At 37.6% G+C, this 18,611-nt stretch overlaps 1 protein-coding gene across 2 annotated transcripts in view; it reads left to right on the top strand.

The window, feature by feature from the left end:
• Positions 1-18,611, top strand: part of nlgn1 (neuroligin 1) — a 523,587-nt gene that overhangs the window by 327,022 nt on the left and 177,954 nt on the right. For both annotated transcript variants that reach the window (XM_052102055.1, XM_052102054.1), the window contains exons 3-4: positions 3,949-4,008; positions 9,365-9,517. In XM_052102055.1, coding sequence (XP_051958015.1) covers positions 3,949-4,008; positions 9,365-9,517 — 213 coding nt within the window. The remainder of the gene's footprint in view (positions 1-3,948; positions 4,009-9,364; positions 9,518-18,611) is intronic.

The following is an 18,611-nucleotide window of genomic DNA, read 5'->3' as shown; positions in this document are numbered from 1 at the left end:
CCTGTCGTAAGGAATTTAACGATGGTTCTGTTAACGATTCTTTTAGTAATTTTGAGAATTTTTTTTTATGTTTCTTATGGAGCAGGTATTGAATAAGAACCAGTTCTCGATTCCCAACTCTATTCTTGACAAATGCTCATGGATGTTGGTGGGCTCAATCTGAACTCAGTCCACCTCCAAGCATCGATTTCCCAGTCAGCATCCCGAGTCCAGGCAGTCGGGTGAATCCTAGTGATGCACTGCATTAAAAAGTGGCCGGGCATGAAGTAGCAGTTTATCAGTCAGAGGTGAATACCAATCGATGATGGCATAAGGAGGGATATGGAAATGCTTTTGTAGCCAGTGAGTTAAACGATGATAAATCAATCTAGCGTGTTATGACAGTGAAAGAGGGCCTGATCGAGTAGCCTGTTTGTGCGTGTCACTTTCTACTGGACACATGATCTTGCAGTAGCTGTACTCATGAAGTGGATTGGCAGTGAACCCTGCTACCTTTGATCACCAGACTGGAACCTAATGGAGAAAAAGAGAAAGAGACAAGTGAATCCAGCTGTAGAGATCACACAGAGAGTTTCATTGCGGGCCATAACCTGTCTCAGGTCCTGAAGTGACAGGCCGATGTGGGGAATAAATGCCCTTTAATACCTCAAAACATTTGCAGGCTTCCAGGAAGCAGTATACACTTTCTGTCCAAATAAAAGGTTCACTCATAATGGATTGATTTGGCAAGATACTGCATTATAGAATGAGAAGGGCTTTTACATAGTGAGATGATTGTGTGTTAAAAGAACAATACTTTTTGAAGAAAACTTATGGCCCTTATTTACTCGCTCTCATGTTGTTCAAACCTGTATGCTGTTACGTTTCGTCTGTAGAATTCAAAAATGTTTTTTTTTTTCCATACAGTGATATTTAATAGTTGTCATCTGTCAAGCTCCTAAAAGTAAAAAGAAAACAAAACACCATGCAAGTATCATAAAATGTGTCTTTATGTCTTGTACACTATATTCTATGTGTTCTGAAGTGCTTTCTCTCTCTCTCTCTCTCTCTCTCTCTCTCTCTCTCTCTCTCTCTCTCTCTCTCTCTCTCTCTCTTTTTTAAGAATCAGACTGAAATTTAAGTTATTTTTGATTGAAACTCTTCCCCTCTGATGCAGCTTTCAAATCTAATTCTCCATTCCACATACTTCCACATACTTAAAGATGCAATATTTGAACTGAACTCGAGTGCAAAAGAGATTTGTGAGCTCCCGCATTTGCATATTGTAAAAAAAAAATACCAGCATACAGGTTTTAAACAAAATGAGTAAAAACAATGAAATTTGAACAAATTTTGAACAACAACCAAAAAAAAAACCCACTTGTTTTTGTCAGTAATTTAAAGTGTCATGGGTACTACAGCAAGAATGTTCTCCCGCAGAGTCTTGTTTTTACAACTTTTACCTACCTTATAGAAACAGTTTTGAAAGACCCTTTTCAAAATACAGAGTAAGTCAGTCTTTGCAAACATGTTTTGTACTGATGGCAAGATTAACTGTAAGCCAGCCCTCTCTGTCGGCTCAGTTTACCCCTGGCCCTTATGTCAGTCAAAGCTTGGGCGCCACTGGGATTCTCCACCTTATATAATGAAGCTCACTCACAAAGCAATTATCTACTGATAAAAATTGTTCTCTGAAATAAGCTGCGGAACTACGAGGCTGCAAGACAGGGATATTGAGGTCATTTTCATTATAGTTGATGTTATTGTGTGAGCTTATTTGTTGTTGCACTACCTATGTTATCGGGCACAGTGATATGGTCTATTTTTTTGTCTATACTTGATATTTATTTAAATATTTCAAATAGCTATTATCTTTCTTTGCAGGGGTGTTGATGTGTTAGAAATTACTTAAAATGAATTGTCTTTTAAAAATAAGCACACAATTGCTGCTTTTTTTCCTTCAAATTTAAATTCAAATTCAACTGGGCCTAATTCAGTGAAACCATTACCATTTTGTTTGCCTGAAATTTTACCTTGACAAGTCAAAAACACACACACACACACAATAAATGTAATATAAAGGCTTACTCTTGGATAACACTTATGAGAATACTTGCTTCAGTTTACACTAAATTAGGCCAAAAGTTTGAATGCAAAGCAATGCAGAAATGCTTAAGATTTTGTTTAGTTTTACCTTTGCATGATTAACTTTTTTTTTTTTTTTTTTTTTAATCTAATTAAGTGTATCACCTTTGCCTCCCACATTCTCTGTTCATTTGTTTATTAGTGTAACAAAGGGCATCGACTGACCTGATTCATCAGATTGAATGTGTACCTGTTGTGTTTAAAGGTACTTTAGGCTATTATTTAGGTATTCATCTTTATTCATTTTTCAGGCAAGGTCAGCGTGGAAGAGCACCAAAATGTTAACTCTGATGTTTGCTTCCTACTCAAAACAGCAGCTGTCATTTCCCACCCGGACCATCTGAGTAAAGAACTTTAATTCACAGCCCTTCACCAAAATAAAATGGACGCAATGCAGCATACATCTCTTCTCCTACAATGTGGTCCATTAGAATGTGTGGGTCATGAGTTTTGGCCCTAGCTGTCTGATTAAATGGACAGATTGACTTTTGGCTGAGAGAGTTGACCACCATTCCCAAATCCCCCCCTAACAAACACACACACACACACACACACACACACACACACACACACACACACACTCCATTCGAACAATGCCTGCATGCGCTCTGAAGCCTTTGGCCTGGTGCTGGCTTATTTTAAATGTGCTTTTTGTGGACAAGTTCCTCTGTGTTTGGTGTACGTTTGTGAGTATGTTTTAAAAAAAAACATTTTGAAAACAGTATTAATCTTTGCCAGCCTCTGACATTGCGTTGTTATTTTGCAAATGTTACTGAACTCCTCTTTGCATTATTTTGCCGATTTAAAAGCAAATGGTGAGCGTGCAGATGTTTAAGCCTTTCCCAAAGTTGTTCATAAATTGGTTGATCACATTTTTCTCTATAAGGCTATTCAGATACATTTCATTCTTGCTGCATTTTTCTAATGAATAAATTCAAATTATTTTTAGTGCCACTGGGCCCAATTCAGTGAAATTTAAAGGAATAGTTCACCCAAATATGAAAATTCTGTCATAATTTACTCATGCCATTCCAAAACCGTATAACTTTCTTCCACAAAATGAGAGATAATGAATATCTTGGTCCTTTTCAACCCTATATCAGTTGGTAGTGACACAATTTAAAGCTTAAAAAAAAGGATCCAAAAGTACCACGAGCGCTATGAAAGAAATTTTTAGCTACACAGTGGTTTGTGTGTTCAAGTGAGGACTTGTGTTGTTTAGCAAGTTGTACAGGTTTGGAACTCATGAGGGTGAGTAAATTATGACAGAATTTAAAATGTAGGTGAATTTTTCCTGCTTATTGCATCCTCTGTCATATATCTAATCAGTTCAAGTCCAATTATGTCAGGTAAGTACTTTAACAGTCAATCATGACAAGATCAAAAATGACCCCAGCTCACATCAGCACGGTGTAAAATAACAATGCAGTGCACTGGCTGCTCTGATGTAATTACATGTCTTTTTTTTTTTTTCATTAAAAAAAAAAAAAATAACTCTGTTCAAAACAGTGGCCTACTTGTTAAGTAGACAAGAAATATTTTTAAATTTCAAGAAATGTCTTATTTTGGGTTGTTAAATAAATCAGTAAAGCCCACTTTTTCTTTATGATCTCACTACTTTGTAGCCCTTAAAAAAATCTTTGATGCGTTTCATGTTTAGCTTAGATCTTCTCTTCTTATTTTCTTTCTTTTTTCTTAAAATACATTATCACTTTTAAAACCAAGATTTTCAATGCAAGTTCTTTGTGTCTTTGAGGCACTTTTTGAAGACTTGTTTGCTCTTGTATTTTCTCTGTGCTCCATCTTTTCCATTTTTGATCCTAGGTCCTCTTTCAAAGAAACAGAATGATGATTTAGCTGATAATGACGGTGCTGAGGAAGAAGGTATTTTTTGATGCCAAACTGATATGCATGACAAGGAACCCTCCAATTTTTTTCTTCTTTGTTTTTCTTAAATTTCTTGTCCTTTTTTGAGAGTGGAGATTTTTTTTCTTGCTCGTTTTTTGCTGGATGTGTTTTGTCGTTTTTGCTTGATGTTTCCTGTCTTCCGTCATTCCAGACACATAATTGTCAGTAACCCTTCATAGGTTTTGCTTGAATATTTTTTATTATTATTTCCATTTAATTTTATATGTTGCATCTCACCTAAACAAAACAAAAACAAACAAACTAATAATCCTAATATAAAATTCTTAACACTTTTTTTGCATGATTTTTCAATCCTTCTTCTTTTTAAAAATTATTCTGAGATAATCGCTTTGGCTTTCAAAATCCATACTGATTATCTTGCAAAATTTAATTTGAAGCCCCCTAAAAATTTCCTATGCAACAGATGTATGTTCCTGGAATCCATAATGCCATGTTTGCATTTCCGTCAGACAGCATCAATAGTCATTACTGTCCAGCCGTTGAGTCTACTTTTAATTGCCCGATGTTTAGCGGATGTGCAAAAATCTATAGAGATACAAAACAAATTAACACATCGATTAGGTGCCTGGACTGTGAACTGTAAAAGAGGTACACAAAGTAATCATAATAAACCCTGAGTGACTTTATGTGATAAAAGCATTCCATTTCCTTGTTCATGTCAGAACAGAAGCACGATGAAGTCTCCTGTATAATCAAATCAAATAAGAACCAATTAGAGAAGGCTAAAACTAGGAAAGAGGCTGCTCACTTTGATCTGCACATCAAAAGATTACAGCAACATAAATATACAGTGAGAATCCCACAGCAACTCATATTTACTCTCTAGAAAACAGATGAAGTAAGCATGTCAGGAAATAAAAACTCACTGCCAACATGATCTAGGTATCACTGAAGAGGCTTTGCATTACCTTCAGGACACTCAAAACAACCATTTGTTGCACCATCTTACCAGTGAATGGCATCCAACAATCTACAATAGCAAGCATCATAAAATCAACACCATCCAACAAAAGCAACATGTTATGATTTCTCATCCATCATCTCTCCAGAAAAATCATTTCACACTGTGGAATAACAATGAAGTCTCCAATGAGCGACTGTTCTTTTGATTGCAACAACTTTGTGCAAGGATGTAACCAAATAGGCAAGATTTGGGGGATCAAATGTAAAAGAATTGACCATTGAAAAACCAAACAGACCTTCAGCAAAAGATATGTACAAATGTCTGTTGAATGGGCTTTTGGCAGAGAAACACAAACCCAGTCTGCCAAACCACTCCAAGGTCATTGCATAGAGATCACATGGGCTCTAAACCTTCAGAGAACAAGGTGAAGATCAAAAGCAAACAGATGTTTGTTCTAAGAGTTCTCAGAATTAGTACTGATAAAATAAACTAAATCCTTACACTCAAAATACCATAGAGATTGCATTTTTCAATTTTCACTTGAAAGTGCATTCAGCAACAGTTTTCAATCAGATGTATGAGAAACTATGTGCTCAAAGGCAATTAAATATGCCAAACAATTATGTAAACATTTTTATTTGAATTCCCAAGGCCTTACTTTACCTTGCTTTTTTGCTAAGTGGAAAAGGGCTGCTATTTGGCACTGAGACAGCTGCAGCTGATAGGGCTGAGAGGAGATACAGAGCGCACATTAATTATGTAGACATTGCGCTACCTTATTAAAGCACACTGCTTATACCAGCTGCTGTGGCATCAGCGACAGTTCTCGCCAAACCAACCCCTCTGATTTTATTTAATAGATTCAGTAAAAGTTGCATATGGAGCTTTACACTATCCTAGACATCCTAGGATCATCAATCACATGAAACAGCTCCATATGCCAAGGGATTCTCCATATGACTATTTGCTGGAGATTTACTAAAGCAAAATATCACCAAAATCAATAGTTGCTTTTGACACGTTCATTAATCTGCCGCTTTAGTATGAAGGGTACAAATATTTATTGACTTTTTAAAGTAATCAGTAACAGTAGGCCCAAGAGACATTGTACCAGAATGTGTGGTCTTAGAAATAGAATTTACCTATACCAACAATCTTCTTCATTAAACTATTTAAAGATAAATGACTCTGAGAGTGCTAAGTGACACTATGCTTTAAGTCATAAGTGCAAAGTCAGTGGGCATGGCCATGATGTTTTGGTATTTTCATGCAAGCATGCACTAAGTCTAGACGAAATTGGGTTTGTCAAAGTTACACGTGCAAAGTGCTAATGGGCTGGGTCAGGCACAATTTAATTCTGAGGTTCTTCTCTGTTTATTCCACCATCTGCATATTATTATATAGTCCATTCCCTGTCAAGCATCAGCGATATAAACAAAGACAGCACATTCATAAGAAGTTGGTAGTGTAAATGGACTGTATGCAATGATTTAGAAGAATAGAAATCTGTATTTACCTCTTTTATGCATTAGCTGAATCCTTTAGCAAGTCCTCCACCTGCCCCTTTTGCAGTGACTTAAAAATCACTCTACGACAATAGGTGGGAAAATACCAATACAAATTAGACCATAAAAACAATTCTAAATATAAAAATAATTGTAATTGAAAAATTACTGAAAACCATAACCTATAGATAGTTTAACACAAATCTCATAAATTAGTTTTTCATAAAAGAGCTATTGTCAGGGTAATAATTTAATGTTCCGCTATATTTTCAGAGTTTGGACATTAACTTTATTACCACCTGTGGGTGGAATCTCCAAACTGCAAATGCAGGAACTGACTTTAGACTTTAGCTGAGCTGAGATATGACCTGCTTTTGAAACGTCACAATTACCTATTTCTCAGGAAAATAGAAAATTGCACTTTGCACCACTTCATTACCATAAGTCTGCACGCATACACCCTCAGTTAGCGTAAACACTACCACCCACGCCCACTTGCGCTTTTGCGCTGACACGAAAATTGCACTTAGAATTAGTGCACTCACAAATATGTACTAAGACGTAGCGCGGTCCATAAAGTAGTTTTTTCATGTAGCACTGCACAAAGTGTGTAATTTCGGTGCCACTACTGGCACTAAACATAATTGTAAAAATAGAGATTGTTTCCAAACATACATAAACTCATAAATAAGTCATGATCTTGAGAAAACAATACCAAAAAAATAATTTTGCATGTTCTCTAATGGCTTCTGTGTGTTTGGATAAGTAATAATAAAAAAAAAAAAATTACAAATCAGTTTGGGGCCATTTGGGGTGCAGACATTAGGGGCTGTTCACATTGGACACATTGTTTTATTTAATAACAGCAAGACAGAGCAGAACAGTCTCAAAATGTGTTTTATAAACTTGGCACAGCATCTTAAAAGTCTGGTGCACATTCTGAAGGCCTGGCACCACAGCTAAAGACGTAAATGTACAGCCAATAATTGTAATGCCCATATGGGTCTTTAATGGCCTTGCCATAGTGTTCTCAAACATACAGTAGCTCATTTTAACTGTGCAAAGCAAAGATAAATTAATGTAATGGTTTAGGAGCAGCATTTGTAGAAAGGCCATTTGACATATGACATTTATAAGGAATGAAGATAATACAAAAAGATTGGTATGCACATGAACTCACACATGTCTAACTATGGCCTGCTGATGATGAGTATTTCTGTCAATTCTGCCAACTGGACACTGATATACACACTGTGCTAGTTTAATTTCATTTGTGGCTCATGAGTCATTCAATTAATTGATCAAAATTAATATAAGATAATAGAACCTTATTAATGCTTAATTTAATAAAAGAACACTGGATTAGGGCCTGGGTAGCTCAGCGAGTATTGACGCTGACTAACACCCCTGGAGTCGCGAGTTCGAAACCATGGTGTGCTGAGTGACTCCAGCCAGGTCTCCTAAATAACTAAAATGTCTCATGGGGTAACCACCTCATGGTCATGATTAAGTGGTTCTCGCCCTCAATGGGGCATGTGGTAAATTGTGCATGGGTAGAGTAGCATGATTCTTCACATGCTGGGAGTCTCCGCGGTGTCATGCACAGCAAGCCACGTGACAAAATGCACGGATTGATGGTCTCAGAAGCGGAGGCAACAGAGACTTGTCCTCCGCCACCCAGATTGAGGTGAGTAACCGCACCACCATAAGGACCTAGTAAGTAGTGGGAGTTGGGCATTCCAAAATTGGGAGAAAAGGGGATAAAATAATAATACTAAAAAAACACTGGATTATACAGGATATATAACATGTTTAACAAATTTTTTGAGTGATAAAAACTTAACAAAGTAGACATACATTCAAAAAGCCACAACATTGGCGAGAAGAGAAGAGAAAAGAAGAGAAGATGAGAAGAGAAATCTGGTTAGCCTGTCTCCTATCCTGACAAGCTGAAAAGTGCTCAAAATCCCTCCAAAACCAGTCAACAGACCAGTCTGATCGGGATGTGAGACCAGCCATGAGCAGCAAATCAGCTTAGGCTGGTTTACGTTTTTTAGCAGATACGAGATGAAAAGATATGAGATGAGACCTTGAAAAAGAAAAAATAAACTGCAAATTTCACTTTTAGCATTTGGCAAGAGGAGCTCTTGTTTAGCTCCCTTAAGGAAATTGATTTGGAAAATTATTGTTTTTTTTTCCATTTGTTTCTTCCTTGTTATGAGACCTCCTGGAAGCATGTCCCTGCATGCCCAATAAAATAACCTAGATTTATGTGGAGGCTTTACGACCCAGATAAAATGTCTCTCTCCCTCAAGCAAGAGGAAAGTTATCATCTGCATCGCATTTATGTTTTGAAAATGCTTCCCTCTCGGACAGAGATGATTTGCCCAAAGCAGATTACTTTGCCTAAGCAATGTATGGAAATTTTGAGAAGTGGGCCATTTCCATTGTGAAATAAAATTGGGATTTGAGAAAATTAGGTGAACCTGCAGGCAGAGCCTGTTCTAAAATGCAGGTGAAGTCTCCTTACTTTAAGTTGTCTTGAGGTTTGGCCACGTTTCTTAGCCATGTGTCGACACTTCAGTCAATTTATATAATTAATTCCAAAATGAAAATGCCCATTTTAATTTCCAGTTTTTACGTCTGTCAGCCCTTTCAAGAGAAAGAGAGAGAGATAAAAATAAAAATCATAAGTAAAACTCTTAGAGGGATTTTTTCGATCACCAGGAACATGACATTCATATTGCCTAGGAAATTAATGAGCTCATTTCTAAAACTGATCTTGTCTCAAAACTAAAGCCAATGTGGCCAAGCTGAGCAAAATGGGAGTCCTCAGCTCTGAATGCATTTTTAACTGTCTATCATAATTTGTCATTCATTTGCTTCTATCCTCTTTTTCCAGACATTCGTGAAAGTGGCAGCCCCAAACCAGTGATGGTTTTCATCCACGGAGGATCGTACATGGAAGGCACAGGAAATATGTTTGACGGAAGCATCTTGGCCAGTTACGGCAATGTCATCGTCATAACCGTAAACTATCGGCTCGGTGTGCTCGGTAAGGCATTCAGTTTTTGCTTTTTTTTTACTCAGCTTTCCTTGGCACCGGGACACCTTGTCAGTGTTCTTGTACGATATCCTTGAAATTACTTGGTCAGGCATTGTTTCTCTGTACCGATTTGTGATTTACTCCAGTGAAAGATGATTTAGTTGCCAGTGAATAGCCTCTAGCTCATAAGCATAAAACGGGAAGTGGTAATATTCTCCACAGTGGCACACAAGCATGAAAACTTGTTATAGAAACGTTTGCTGTAGTTGTACATGATTTAAGGTGATAGTAAATACTGGAGCTATCAAAGCTTTATGACCTTCCAGTTTCAATCACAGCCAAAAATTCCCTAAATACAACAATCTCTACCATACTTCTCTTTGTCTCTCTGCCTTTCCCCCTCCCTCTTTCTCTCCCTATGTCTTTTATATTTTTTGAATGCAATACATGCATGGATAGAGATATAATTGGGCATTTTAACTTAATGATACACGCAATTGAGATTGCCTGAAGCAAGTGATGTTGCATTAATTATTAAGCTTGGTGAGTCCTTTAAAGAGAGCGATATGTTTGCCAGATTTAAGCTGTCTAGATGTGTACAGTATCTTGTATTTAGATAACAGGTAAGTGTTATTTTTAGTTATGCACAAATGCAGTTCAATTCCAGCTTTTATATCCAGCACAGATTCAAGATTGTTTTATAAAGTGCAGAAATTAATTACCTTGCACCGTTGCTTCTTTTCATGGATTGAATCATCATTACTTGTCTTTGAATTCCTTATGCAAATGTTTAATTTTGTTTATGGAACACATGCATCAGTCAGTGTTGTCCTTGTATGCAAATGCCCGTCACACTTCAGTGATAGACACAATTATCATTATTATGGAACCCATATATAAGCACACATGGCTTATTCTTATTCTTCTTTAGGAGAGGACAGCATGTTGCTGAAGCAGCTAATTCTGTTTCAAGAGTGATGTATAGTGACTATAGTCTGGGACTAGATGCTAGAGTCTATGGCGAAACAACTGCAATCATGCCTTAGTTGTTTTTTGGTGAATACGAATTTGTAATCTCCTTTTATGGTCATAAATTAGCTTTTTTTTTTTCTTCTTTTTTTTTATTTACTTTCTTAATCTACACTGGACTCTCAACTAAAAATATTACATTGATAAACTGTCCCACTTTTGTATTAGGTGTCATTAACTACTATGTACTAACATTCCAATACATACAATACAATGTACTTTTTGTGTAACTACAGTAACATGTTATTTTCTTTAAAATTCATACAAGATTCACATTAGCTGCTACTGAGGTTGAGGTATGGCTATGTTTAGTGGTAGGGTTAGGGTTTAGGGTAAAGGTTAGTGTAGGATTAGTGGTATGGTTAACAGTATAACTACATATGTAATTCAATGCAGATACTTTAAATGCAAGTACAATGCAACAACACATATGTACTTGATAAGAAACAAAAGCTTAAATACATAGTAGTTAAATATACCTACTTTAAAGTGGGTCCGATTAACATGTTGAAGCATATTAAAGGCAGGGGATGTGCTGACTTGACAATTAAATAAGTGGCACAGGTCACTATATAAATCACGTTCTGCAGAATTTGTGTTTCTTAGGCCTTATGTTCAAATGGGCTTGTTAAAGAAACATTAGCAGGTGCCACCTGTCTTTCAAAATACGTTACAGTCTCCATTTTAACAAATAGCAGATGCTGCCGTCAGAAGCATCACAGGCACATTTTCCAAGCGGATCTTTGGAATCGCTCTCATAAATGAGCCCCAACGTGATCTTTCTCCCCTAATGATCTGCCTAGCTGCCATCTTCACTCAATCGCCCACAGCTTTTTAGTACAAATCCTCTACTGATGATTGGATTTTTTTTTTCAAGCTAAGGCACACAGGTCCATTAGGGGTTTAAACATGTGCCTGCATGCCACAACCCTTAATTTCTTTTTTTCATGGGTGTCTGGGGTTCGGCTAAGCTCCGGAGCAGCCTCAGAGAAAGGTGCTGTAATGGTGAGAGGGCCTAATGGATTGTAGCACAGCACACAGTCTGAGTGTCATTATCAGAACTGTTGTAGATTTATGGAGCGAGTCGCGCTTGTCATGCCCCCCTGCATAAAACTGCTCTCTGACAGCTAATCGGCTGGCATAAGGGCCTGTTTTACTGAACACCACCATCATATATTTTTTTTGGGACACTGCTGTGTCATTGTCCTTTAGTTGGGCTAAAAACAAGTCCAGCTTTTTTCAAATACCATTCAAAACTGGCCAAGATCTGTGCAAAATGACAAAGAAATAAATGCAAATTGTAAAAAAATTAAGAAAAATCAGGCTGAAAAGTTTAGGGGTGGGAAAAATATTGATTGTTCTATGCATTGTGATCTTCATTTGAACAATCTCATTATTGATTCTTATATCCTAAAATGGATCTATTACTCTATGCGCTACCATCTTCTACAATGAGAGGAATTCTCTCACATTTGCCACCAAATGTCGTGCTATGTGACTAAAATGTATATATTTGGCAACTTGCTGTTAAATGTTTACAGTGAGATTGTTTCATTGCATGTTGAGAGTAAAAGTTGTTCCGTGTAATGTGTGTGTCCAAAGACGAGATCCACACAACCGATTTGGCATTGAATAATGTCTCTTTTAATATCCTTTCTGTTCTCTACAGTCACTTGTTGATTAAAAAACTACAAAAAAATAAACATAGAATTCTTATGACACACAGCACAAATGAGATAAAGCCATTTGAGGATCTCTCATTAACATGCACTCATTCACAGATGCTCTTTACAGAAAGGCCGGATTTGTTAATGAGACAGAACCCGCTTTAGAACTTGTTCAACAAATCAATATAAATACATGTAAATAGTGCAAATTACACATAAACAATACAAATGGGACAAAAAGTTATATGAAATATAATGTCTTATTTATAGAATAAATACATGAATTTGTTAATTTATAAAAAGCCAAAAATATGACCAAAATGATATAATAATAAAATATAATTAGGAAAATGTATATTTTCATAATGAACTTAGTTAAAATCCCCTGTATTATTAAATGCATTAGCTGGAAAAGAATGTCTTTCATATGTAAGCAAAAGGGATGTTATAACCTAAATATACCCATATGAATTGATATCAAATCGAGAGCTTATGAATCGGAATCCAATCGATTTGGGAAATCTGCATCAACACCAGCCCTAGGAAATCTTATAGGGTACAAGCAGATTATTACAGAACAGCAAACATATTGACACTATAGGAGAAGCAATTGTACTCACAGAAAGATAAATAGAAGACATTGCTGAAAAATGTAATACATGTTTAATTTTGCATTATTTGAGCATAAAGAAACACAATTTATGATTTAGCATGATCAGGTAATAGTCAGGTTTTAGTACAGATTTGGCATAAATGATTGAAGCATACTGTATAATCTTGAAAACAGAACAAAACAAGAACAGTTTTGGATATTTCGGTCTTTCCCCATTGAAATTGATTGGAGAAAATAACTTCCTGGAAGCAACACCAAGATGGCTGTTAAGTGAATGGAATTGCCTTGGTTGGAGTTTGATATCATGGCTATTTAAGCAATATCACACAAGCAAGAGTGCGATATGACCCTAGGTAATCACAGCAGTGCTGATTTAGGGCCATATAGCACTTTTGCGAGTGTGATATTGCTTATATACAACAGTTATACTACTTTCTTATGCGACAGATCAGAATCTGCCATTGCTGGTTCAAACCAAATGTTGCGTCCAAGCCTTCGTTAGTAATTAAAAAAAATCACTTCAGAAATAGCATCATGGCTGTGCTGTATTTAACAAGATATTGGATAAACAAGGATGTATGGGTGTGTGTGTGTGTGTGTGTGTGTGTGGGCAAGTTTAAGTGGTTTACGAGTGATGACTTTTTTTAGGTTATAAACTGGTAATTACAAGGGTATTATGCTATAACCGTGGTTTATGAGGACATTTCTAGTGTCCCCATAATTCAAATCGCTTAAAAAAACATACTGCAAAAAAGCATACTACTCAATGTAATATTGAAAATGTAAAAATGCAGAAAGTTTTTTGTGAGGGTTAGGTTTAGGGGTAGGGTTAGGTGATAGAATCTATAGTTTGTACATTATAAAAATCATTATGTTTGTGTGTGTGTGTGTGTGTGTGTGTGTGTGTGTGTGTGTGTGTGTGTGTGTGTGTGTGTGTGTGTGTAGAGAGAGAGAGAGAGAGAGAGAGAGACGGAGTGTGTGTGATCACCTGTTGCTACTCCCAAGCAGAGATGCTGTCAGCTTTCTGAAGATCAGCTTTCTTAGTGGATAAATAGCAGTCCAAGAGGGGGTATTTGATCACTATAGAAACCGAAATGTCCTCCATTTTAAACAGGGTGTTCACTCCAATGTGGAAAGTCCGATAAGAGGTAAGCGCCTTCAGTTTGTATAATTAATCAGTCTGTTGTGTCACTCTGCTGTGATGAGCCGTAATGCTGAAGTTGATCATTTAAAGCCATTTAAAGCCATTTAAAGCTATTTCCTATTTTTAGTAGTAGCAATACAAGCAATCATATAGTGCTGTATGTAAACGGCTGATGTGGATTCACTTCACATCACCTAACTGGCTCATATTACACATAAAAATTATCTTTTGCCACCACCTGCTGGCTAACATATTTAATGTAAAAAAAAAAGACAAACCATAGCTCTTAACTCTTTCCCCGCCAAACACGGAATTTTCCGGTTTTTATGAAAAAACGCTTCCCCGCCAAACACGGAATTTTCCGGGTATCCGCGTTTTAGGTGGTATACGAGTAAGGAAGACCCGCGCGTATGTTTTGAAAGAGTATGCAACTCTTTGATCAAAGAAACAGACTTCGATCGTCTCAAACGTGAAGTGGAACACCATACTAATACTAAAGCACTTGTTTGATAAAAATGCCTTTTTCTCAGCTTTTTGTCCGAAATGTTGTTTTTGACAAAACCTACCTCTGTTCAAGTGGCAATAAAAAAAGAACAAATGAAGATAAAATAAAATTGTTTTTTTTTTGCCTAAAAGCAGAGGCTCAGATCTTTATTTTGATATATAGCATCTTCATATATTCATGGAAGAAAATATTCTGCGGTCCATTAAAGTTTAGCAAAAATCGTCAAAAACCCTGGCGGTGGCTGGCAACTTTTTTAAAAAACGCTGGCGGGGAAAGAGTTAACAGATCTGCACTGCTCTTACACTTTAGTTTAGAGTGGCACGATCACAAGCGGAGTGATCACACAGTGAAGTGTCCGAGTGCTGGTGGTGTCAGACCATCAGTGCTCATGGAACATCTCTTGTCCAATCAGATTCGAGGACCGGAACTAACTGTTGTATATTAAATAATATCCACCAGCTATAAATAAGTGAAATTTCAATTTTCTTGAATGTTTAACACTTTAGAATGATTGCTCCCCTGTTCCAGAATAACACACTGGGTAGAACTGTTAACTGGATCTAAATGGGTTGCGATTTGAGTCGAGGCCCGATGCATCAGCACTTGTTAGTCAGTATGTGGTCAGTGCATGGCTGCATGTTGCGTTGGTGCAGAGTAGAGGCAGCACACAAGTGTTAATAGCTAAGGAGGTGCGTGTGTGTGTGTGTGTGTGTGTGTGTGTGTGTGTGTGTGTGTGTGTGTGTGTGTGTGTGTGTGTGCTCGCGGGCCTGTTAGCTTGGTTGTTTCTTCTTTGTCAAATGTTCACAACATTGCTCACCCTGTAATAATTGGTTTTGCTGTTTTGCTTTAATCATTCTATGTGGCCCAGTGTTGAGGATTATTATTTTTCAAGCTTACTAATTTTCTCTCCCTTGAAACAAATACCCTTGATATTTCAGTTTCATTAGTCTTTTGCGTTTTACTGCCTCAACCTCTCTCTCTCTCTCTCTCTCTCTCTCTCTCTCTCTCTCCTTCCCTCAGTCATACTGTATGCTTGCTTAGGCGTGAGCCCGCCACAGGGTCTGTAAAGAAGCATGTATTTTGTCTGACCCTATTCAGTAAGCAGTGTGTCTGGGGAGATGCTTCATTTGAGGGTGTTTATTAATCTTAACAAGCATTTAACAACTCACCAGGATCGTCCTTCATCCATTATTTTGCCTCTCCACTGCTGGCGGTGCTGGCTATTAGGAACTCTTTTTGACTCAGGCGGTCAATTTAAACAAATTATTTTAGCTTCTAAAATTAAAGAAGGCACCATATCGGTGCTACATTTAGTAACTTTAGGGACATTAACTTGTTGTGTCCAGTGCCAAGGTTGTGTCCAGATGGGTGGCTTAAAATTGATTGGCCCCAATAAGTACCACCAAAAAATCAACGTTATAGGATACCCGATATTACCTCTTAGGTTTAAATTGGAGCTGAAAGCAGTTTTTGAAGGTACCTTGTGGTCTTGTTTAGTAATTTGCATCAACACTACACATGGTTATTTTTAGTCTAGGGCAGCAACAACTCTCAACACTCTGTTTAGAGAACATTATAGGGAGTATTTTTAGTCTTTTGATGATAATGTTGCGAGATGATGCAAAAACAGCCAGACACTAGTTGCAAAGATGTGTGTCTCACCATTATGTACTGTATATACAAGCAATACATTTAAAAAAACAAAAAACAGTGAAGATGTGTACCGCATTATAACTTATTGATATTATTTTATGTTGTCAGGTGTTCAAGTATAGTCCCCAACATAATACCTATCTACATAAGACATTTTGTAAGTGTTGTCAATGGTGGAGGTATTCTGGTGGAAAACTGTTGCTCCTGACCCAGCTTTCATGCTGTTCTATACATTTAATTGTGCTACCCTATAGATTTAATAGTCTGTATATGTGAGTGGTCGTTAGCTTAAGTGATGGGCTGCGTTGGTCATGACTGGTGGATGCTTTGGTACAGGGGAAAAAAAGGCAAGCACCAGAGGACATCTGCCTTCATAGAGGCTTTGCCCTGTGCATACTGCTAACCGAAGGGATTAGTTCAGCTTGCAACAGCGCAGCAGATGTCCATCTGGGCCTACTCGCTCACAGCTCCTCATCTCCAAACATCTCTCTCTCTCACTTCCTCTTGCTATCTCTCTGTCACACCACCCAATTTTGGCCTGGTTTCACTATCATATGGATCACCCCAGGCTGGACTCAATTTAGATAATAGTAAGTGAACAAATTTGTTGTTCTTTTGAATCCACAATTGAAGTTTGTCATCATGATCTCATGCATTCCTGAACATGAAGCATGAGTAACAATTTCCTCTCTGTAGTGGAGTGGTTGTCATCTGGCTTTGCTTCAGAATCCAGATTTTAAATTCAACGTCACGTGGCAACCAAACACAATGCCAAACCTGTGTTTAACATAATTTGTGTTGTATTTTCTTAAAACCTTTGTAGTTTTGGCCAACTTTATCAAGGACTATAGCATGTCATGCAACCTGGCCATGTTGACTGGATGCAGGACCTTTGACGTCAACTACAAAAGGAATGGGAAGTGTCCGTGAACACAACAGAACCACAGCTGTAGAGTCTTCTAGTTCCCTACAAGTCTCTGCAATCCGGTTGTGGTTTTAGGTAGTAGGGGGGGTTATCTGATCTGAGTATAATATACCTGTCTGCATCCCTGGGGTTTTATTTACTCTATCAGGGTGCGAAATTGAAATTTTAGTTGCATGAGAATCTCTTGTAATTTGTGGCCCAGAGCATGCAAGAGTTGTCTCCCATGCCTGGGTCTTCCTGTCAGGATGACCACCCTCACCCAAAGTCCTTTTTGTGGGTCGACAGCAGCTTCTGCGAGCGAATAGGCAAGAGGGTACCACCAGATGGATGGAGGCACATTGAGACATCCATCTTTGCCATGGAGCCACAGATTAGCTGGGTCTGCTCATGGACTATTCGGCAGGGACCAACTGCCACTGCGGATGATCAAGGTGCTTGGTGGGATTCATGCTGCGCTGTAGCTTCTGCCAGGGGAAAACAGATGGACATGTTTAACACTTTAGAAATGAACTACACTGCAGTACCAAAGCCAGGGAACCCTCTGAGCCAGTCAAGAGAAGAGGATAGATTGCGTGTAAACCACTGAGGGTGGAACAAATCTTTGGTTTGGCTCCCCATGTATCACATTAAATTACATTTCCCTTGAAGAATCCCCTTGAACAGTTTCCCCCTTTCACAAGTGGAGTTATTTTAAAGCAGTGATATTCTTTTGTAAATCAAATGTTGCCTTAGGTCCTGTTGCCTTGCAGGCAATGTAATCTCTTGTGTATTGATTTTAGAGGTCAGAAAGCATCCCAATGGAAAAGGAAATTCTGTGGTTAATCAGCATTTTCAACTATTTGTTGATCTTTATAGGATGTATTGGAGCACAGGAGGACATGGGCAAGTTTGTGATTTTTAAATACCTTGAGGTTTGATTGTCTTTCCGTCTTGTCTGTTTGTAGTGCCTGCTGAGATAGGACCAATGAGATTTTCAGGATTATGATCACCACATACTACAAAACCTTGAAGCAATTCATCTTGGTCCTTGTAACTTGCCTCAATCCCTCACTCAGATTGATTTGTGATTTTGTTGCAGAGGAGATCCACAGCTGTAAACGTCTTACAAATGCAGTTAATCAGAGGTTAGCCTGTGCCCAAACAGATAAAGATTTATATCTTTAGTTACTAGCCTCAAGCTTCCTAGCTCTTGTAATTCCATTTATTCTGTTTGGCCTCAACAAAATCTTATTTACTCCACTGGACTCTGAGCAAGACTTGAAAGCTAAAATTGATAAGTCCTTTGAAGGTTTGTGTGGCCACGAATACTACTGAATGATAATAATAAAATGACTGAACATTTTTATTTTCTGTTACAAGTGTGCAATTTCTGCACCACTACCATTTATGACTGTTTTCTAACGGGTAATTTATTTAGTGCCTTTCAAGGACTCAAGGGCGCTTCACATAACATGGACAGGAATCACAAGTTAGGAAATAGATGGTTAACAGAGCAAAAAAAGTAAAAAAAAAATAAATTACATTGAAACGATACACTTAAATCATGCGGGATTGCTTCCTATATTCT

The sequence above is a fragment of the Xyrauchen texanus genome, chromosome 32 (assembly GCF_025860055.1).
Source record: "Xyrauchen texanus isolate HMW12.3.18 chromosome 32, RBS_HiC_50CHRs, whole genome shotgun sequence".
Classification (NCBI taxonomy): domain Eukaryota; kingdom Metazoa; phylum Chordata; class Actinopteri; order Cypriniformes; family Catostomidae; genus Xyrauchen; species Xyrauchen texanus.
Note: the sequence above shows the minus strand (reverse complement) of the source record. Positions and strands in the feature narration are given on the sequence as shown.